The 6,639-nt window shown below is 37.3% G+C and overlaps 1 protein-coding gene across 1 annotated transcript; it reads right to left on the bottom strand.

Moving 5' to 3' along the window:
* Positions 1 to 420: 420 nt before the first annotated feature.
* LOC105836217 (heterogeneous nuclear ribonucleoprotein U) lies at positions 421 to 5,842 on the bottom strand. Its single transcript, XM_012680098.3, has 10 exons — positions 5,552 to 5,842; positions 4,339 to 5,237; positions 4,035 to 4,200; positions 3,215 to 3,951; positions 3,010 to 3,135; positions 2,750 to 2,918; positions 2,435 to 2,653; positions 2,110 to 2,362; positions 1,744 to 2,023; positions 421 to 1,559 (listed from the first exon to the last, which is right to left on the bottom strand). The coding sequence occupies exons 1-10, from the start codon at positions 5,682 to 5,684 to the stop codon at positions 1,488 to 1,490; spliced, it is 3,054 nt and encodes a 1,017-aa protein (XP_012535552.1). The 5' UTR covers positions 5,685 to 5,842; the 3' UTR covers positions 421 to 1,487.
* Between the last annotated feature and the right edge of the window lie 797 nt (positions 5,843 to 6,639).

Here is a 6,639-nt window from a genome sequence, read left to right as displayed (position 1 = left end):
GTGTGACAAAGAAATCGCATTGTTCAACCAGCAGAGGAAGTACGTAGGGTAACAAATGCATTATAAACCTAGTATCATATAGAACAAATGAAAGCAATGTGTGCAAAAATTAAACACATACATGTAGAAAATGCCACATTCTCTCTCTCTCTCTCTCTCTCTCTCTCTCTCTCTCTCTCTCTCTCTCTCTCTCTCTCTCTCCTCTCCCTCCCTTCCCCTCCCTCATGAACACATTCAAAAAGTATACAATCAGCAAAATTATATTTATGCAGGTATATAATAATCAGAAATATATTTTGTGTAAATAGAAGAGACAGTAAATATTAGTAAATATTTTTAACTGTTTAATGAACGAAGTTAATTGTCGTAGCAAGACCTTGTTTGTGTCGTGTTGTGTAATGAAAAATCTGCATGTATAAAATGTGTGTCCAAGAATAATTTATTTGCGCCACAATATTTTTCTTTTCGTACATTATCAGCGGTGTAGAAAGATAAGAATACAGATAAACAATATATTTTTTCTCTTTCTAAAAGGGCACTGCTAAAAGTTCACTATTAGCGAATTCACTAATGCAGATTAAAGCTTGTCGCATGCTAATCAATCAATCAGGACAATCAGAAAAAACATAAGCAATTGCGATGAAATGACTAACAAATAATATATTAAATAGTATATAAATATAATATATAATTTATGTCCCACGCAAAGATTTCAGAAACTCTATCTAGAGTTAAATTATTTATGCATGGTATCATGTCAATTTGCATACAACAGCTTGTAATATGTACTAATACATTTAAGTGAATTCGCTATTCATCTATTCAATATATAAATAGATCGATATTTTTTTGCATAATTTCTTTACTTTAGATCTCTGTACATATTTACACGAGCTTTTGAGAGTGATTGCTATCATTTTTTTCGACTTTTAATACTACTTGCGTGGTTTGTACCCATACGTAGTACTCTTCCTCTTTCTCTTACTTTTCTTCTTCACAATTTTTAAAGATGCGATAAAAAGTTACATTCTTTCTTGTGAATGTTACATTACCGTTAATGCACTTATATTATTAGACCTATGTTTCTCCAGTAAGAAATCAAAATTTCTTTTAATGTCGATTCTCTTATACATGCATTTGTCCCAATACAAAAAAATGCGTCCCAATATAAAAAATTATTTTTATAATGCTTGTTATGTCCTTGTGCACGGGTGTGACAGATGAATAAATCGTGCCATTCTTTGTCGAGGCTAAGAAAGCGCAATAGTATCTGTGTCCGCTGTTATGTTGATGTAACATTCTATGTATGATGTCGCAAAAAACTCAAACATTTGTATTGTAAACGCGCGCGCGCGCGCGCGCGCGTGTGTGTGTGTGATGTATATAACGCGTATGGTATTAGTTGTTTTTTCTACTTATGTGAATGAGATTGCTGCGTGGTGGTCGCAGGATGAGAACGGATATACTCGTCCTCGCACAAAAGTCTATTATCCTTGTGAGTAATTGTATTCTGTTCCCACATTGGTAGAAGTTGTTGCAACCATGTCGCTTCTAATCTCCTGTGAATACAAAGTATTCGTATGCAAAATTTATATGCAATTACATGAATAAACGATTCCGACAACATATTGATTGAGTTGAAATTGGAAACTCTGTTTACAAAAACAACGTTCTATATGTTTATACCTTACATTCATTTTCCGTTCTCGTAACATTTACGATGGTGGATTATTGTTTGCTTACAGCTTGACCGCCAGCTGCAGTAGTTTGTCCACTCTGTTGTTGTTGACCCCAATACTGGTTGTTGTAATACTGTTGATTCCAGCTATTCCAATTACCGTTGCCGTATCCGTGTTGATTATATCCTGCCTGACCGTATGTGCCTTGACCATATCCCTTCCAACCACCTCCCCACTGTTGTTGTCCCCAGCCACTTTGTTGGTTCCAATTTCCTTGGGCTTGATTACCTGACCAATTATCCTGTTGACCCCAACTGGATTGCTGTGATCCTTGATAATTCCCGCTAAAATAAACCGTCATGTTTATTGGATTACTCATTCAATTGTCAAAAAAATCTAAATCATAAAAATAAATAACAGCCGTTATTACCTCATAGGGCCCCAACCACCTTGTCTGGGTGTAGCAGATCGATTTCTGTCATTTCCTGGTCTCCTATCAACTCCACCCATTCTTCTGTCTGCTCCTCGCACCATCGCAGGTCCGCCTCGTCCTCGTACCCTCCATGGGACAGGAGGTCCGTAGCCACCAGTGTGTCTCATGTAACCACCTCTTTGAGGTCTCTCTCCTCTCCAACCTCCCATATTGGGACCACGCCAGGAAGGATTACGACCTCTATCTTGATCTTACCCATGAACAATACAGTATTATGATACTTTGCAATAAGTAATAAAAAGTGAATAACGACATTACTTACAATTATTTCTTCGATCTCGGCTGTTTCGCGAGTCACGCGTTTCTTTATTACCCTCAGTCTTATCAAGACGTGGTCGTTTTGCCATTGATTGTTGATTGAATCCAGCATTTTTACCTTCCTTGTTATATTTCTCAATAAGCTTCTTAGCTTCTTCCTCATCAAGACCAATCCACTCTACTGTATCGAAAGATTCTCCCACCAATGGTGCAGTGAAATTTGCTATACATTCGAATTATACACGTCGTTACTTGAATATTTCACTACCAACTAAACACAGTCATTTGTATTGCAAGTACAACGTCAATATATAAGTACCTTTCATTTCTGTAAGATCAGACTCTGAAGTCTTTCCTTCAATTGTATTATGTGTGGACAAACGTTGAGTGTATTCTTCATTTGTTGGTATAATAACGACTGCTTTCCGCTGATATCCACAGAAATTCCGCATTTTACGTCTTTGTGCAGAAGAATATATGTTGTTTTTCTGTGAATATATATAAGATTGTTTTAAAATAACATTTACATTTCACAATTTAATTATTCAAACATCTACGTTCTTTCGCACATATACATACCTGCTCTAATATATAGTTACGCCTCCTACCACATGCTACACTGATTAGTTGATCGAGTGCACGAGTGCATCTATCGATAATTTCTCGCTGACAGATGTTTTGCTCTTGATCCGACAGAGCAATGTCCTAGAAAGAAAACATTGCATTGTAACAATAAATATTATATTATTAAACTTTAAAACTTAATAATTTCACGAATACATACCCCAGTTTTCTCAATCAAATTATGGAGAGCTAAAATATTATATAATTTATCTGGATGGTCAGCCACATGCTTCCTTGCCCAGGTAGTTTTTCCCGCTGCGGGCAAACCGCACATCATTATCACCTCACAATCTGCTTTTCCATCTGGTCTACGCGGGCCTGCAACTCTGTCCTTGGATTCGATATTACCCACAAAAATATATCCTGCAACTTGGTCGCACCATGTTTCCCCTTGGCCAAAATTACAGACAAAGGTACAATTTTTACTTAGAATGTGTGGAAATAACGGTCTATCACCAAGCTCTTCTTTGGAGACGCTAAATGCAGATCCAATGTTCTTGCCATTTAATGTGTAAAACAATTCTACAGTATTCTCAGGCGTCATATCAAGATAACAGCCTACAACATCATCTTTGCCAAATGGGGAACCGTAGTCTGTAAACTTCCTGTCGGTACCCTGCTGTCCAGCGCTCGTATATGCATAACTCAATTTTTCTTCGCCAAGTTGCATGGATGTAGAGGGTACTGACCAACCAATTCTAAGCATATACGAAGGTTTTTCATCTTTCGTAATAACAGGATAGTACTGCGTAACTCTAACTTCGTAATAGACTTTTCCATTTAAGACACCATGAGATGCTCTTGCACCAGCCCACATATCACAAAGATCTCCATCGTGCATAGGTGTAGCGGAGAGAAATTGATCTTTATCAATAATTAAATTTAAATCTGAATCATCTAAGAATAAAACGAGATTATTGCAATATTTTGATATGTTCAAAATAAGTAGAACCATTTCAAAAATTTAATTAAAAACTTACACCATGATAAAATTACAACTGATTCGTCAAAGTCTGGTTCGTCCTCCGTTTTCGGCGCGGACACAGGAGACAGTTGACTGACTTCCACTGGACTAGGCGATCTTTTTCTTTTCCTCTCATTGCATTCCATTTGATTTGATTCTTCTGTATTTAATGTAGCATCTATCTGTTTCAAGAAATAATTGTCAGGTATTGTGTTCTTTTCCATACAAATAAAAATAAATCATGATTAAAAATTTATAAGAGGCATTCTTATAATTATTTTAAGAATTATTGTAATAAAATATGTAAATCATATATATACCTTATCCTGTAAAATATCAGTAGTATCAGTTTTTTCATCTAAATTTTCCACATTAACTAAAGTGTCGATTTTTTCATCTTGCATTGCATAATTATCACGAATAGTCTTTTCTCCCTGCTTTAATTCAGCATCAAACGTTTCTTCTACCTGATCGGGTATTACATGTGTTGGTTGTTTAATTTCTGGAATGTCTAAATTGTCTTTAATGTTACATTTATCCTCTGCACGTTTGTCTTCTCTCTCAGTTAAAATTTTATCTTTAATAGTTTCCTCAAAAGTGTCTTGTATTTTACCGATATCTGTATCTTTAATCTCTGTTTTCTCTTCCAATTCTGTAACATCTTTCATCTCTGTAGCTAATTGGGGAATTTTGTCATCGTCATTTATACTAGATCTCTTTGCTTCGTGATCCTCACGAGTTATAGAAAATTGATCTACACATGCAATTGTACTAAATTTTTCAGACGGTTCTGTCACAGGTACTTCAAAAATAGTTGCTCGACACTTGTTACCTTCTAAAATATTAACACGTTTTGCCTCTTCCTCCTCATATTTTTCAGATATTGATGAATATATTTTGTCCTGAAGAATGTTTGACGTATCATCTTTTTGCTCTTCTCTATACTTTTCAGAAGACAATTTTGACATTTCCTCTTGTTGTATTACAGGTTCTTCACCATACTGAGGCTTGCTTGGAGATTGCTTAGAAGAATTTGGTGTAGTAGATGTTCTCAATGCATTTCTCGTGGAAATTTTTGTTGGAGTTGTCATCGAAGCACTTCTAGAAGCTCTACTAGGTGTTCTCGGTGATTGTGACGATCGCATAGTTTCCACCACTGTCTCTTGTGTTTCCTTCAAAGCTGTATCATCAATATTTTCTGCATGCAAAGCTGAACCATCTGTAAAAAAAAAAACAATATACTAAACATAATAATTGCACTATAGATCATTATTGTCAAACAAATGTTAGCCTAAAACTAAAAAAATTAATTTTATAGTGACAAAAAAGACATAAATAATATAAAACCGCGCTAACAAAGGAGCACAATTTCAACTCGTTCACATTGTCACGTCAATGTTACGATAGTTGCCTATGTAGCAGGGTGATGGTGATGACTAGAAAAGTATTTAATGCTTTAGCATGACAGATAGGTAGAGCAATCGCAAGAGAGGAGACATACACGAAGGAGGCATTCGATAGTGTATGACTTACACTCCTGTGTTTCCTCTTCCAAAGCTTTGCGTAGTCGCTCGACAAGCACTGGCTTGTTGCCCTTGGTGTCGAGGCTGCGCTGAGCGAGCGCGGCCCGTAACTCCACTACTTTCAACTTAGACGGATCCATCATGCGCGCGCGATATGCCCCGTTAGCAGGACAGGTAAATTCATGCACACCCTACGTTTGACGCGAGAAAGAAAATGTTGACGAGAGACCCGTATACACGCGCCACTGACCCGCGCTGCATACACAATATGGCGGAACAGTCGCAAACAGTCGGTTACGTAGCGCGCGCCACGGCTACTGGCTGCTGGCGCGACCGTTTCGAACCGACGCCGGCCGTACGGTCAATCGCGACCGCCGTCTTATCCGCGACCGAGCGCGGTACGTCTACCGATTGGTTCACTTTAAGGCGCGACGCTTAACCATTGGCACCGCGCCTGGCGATTTGAAAAGGGCGTATGTCACACGCACCACACACACGCGCGCGCACAATAGGGAGTGAGAGAGAGAGGGGGCCACACATAACTCACTTGTTACATTTTTAGGATGCGTTCCGTTTCACGCATGATATGCATGATGCATCATTCATCCTTGTTTGTCAAACGTTAACATCCTTAAACAAGGATAAACAATGCATTATGCGCATCATGCGTTGAAACGGAACGCAAGGCTGCGTTTCGATATTCACTGTCAGTACTGAAAATCTATAGTTTACGTCACTGAGGGTCAGTTGTTCCAACTTCTTGGTAAACTTATATACCAGGTAAGCATGTGTCTATCTTCATTTCTCTTCTTAATAAAGACAAACATATATTTACCTGATAGGTAAATTTACCAAGAAGTTAGAACCGGCCTCAAATAAGATTTAAAAGTTACTCCAAAATGTTTTGAGATAATTTATACAAAACTTCTTGTGAGGTAAAAGTTTAAAGTAAAATACTATTTTTATTTAGTTTATTTAATAATTTCTTATTTATTTTGTTAAATTAACAGCTTCTTAGGCCGGTATTCATAGTCGAATCTTATTCAAGACCCATCTTAAGCACGATCTTGAGACGTCAATGCTGTTATTTCATTGGTT

This window comes from Monomorium pharaonis, chromosome 9 (genome assembly GCF_013373865.1).
Source record: "Monomorium pharaonis isolate MP-MQ-018 chromosome 9, ASM1337386v2, whole genome shotgun sequence".
Classification (NCBI taxonomy): domain Eukaryota; kingdom Metazoa; phylum Arthropoda; class Insecta; order Hymenoptera; family Formicidae; genus Monomorium; species Monomorium pharaonis.
The sequence above is the reverse complement of the archived record's forward strand: the minus strand, read 5'-3'. Positions and strand labels throughout refer to the sequence as shown.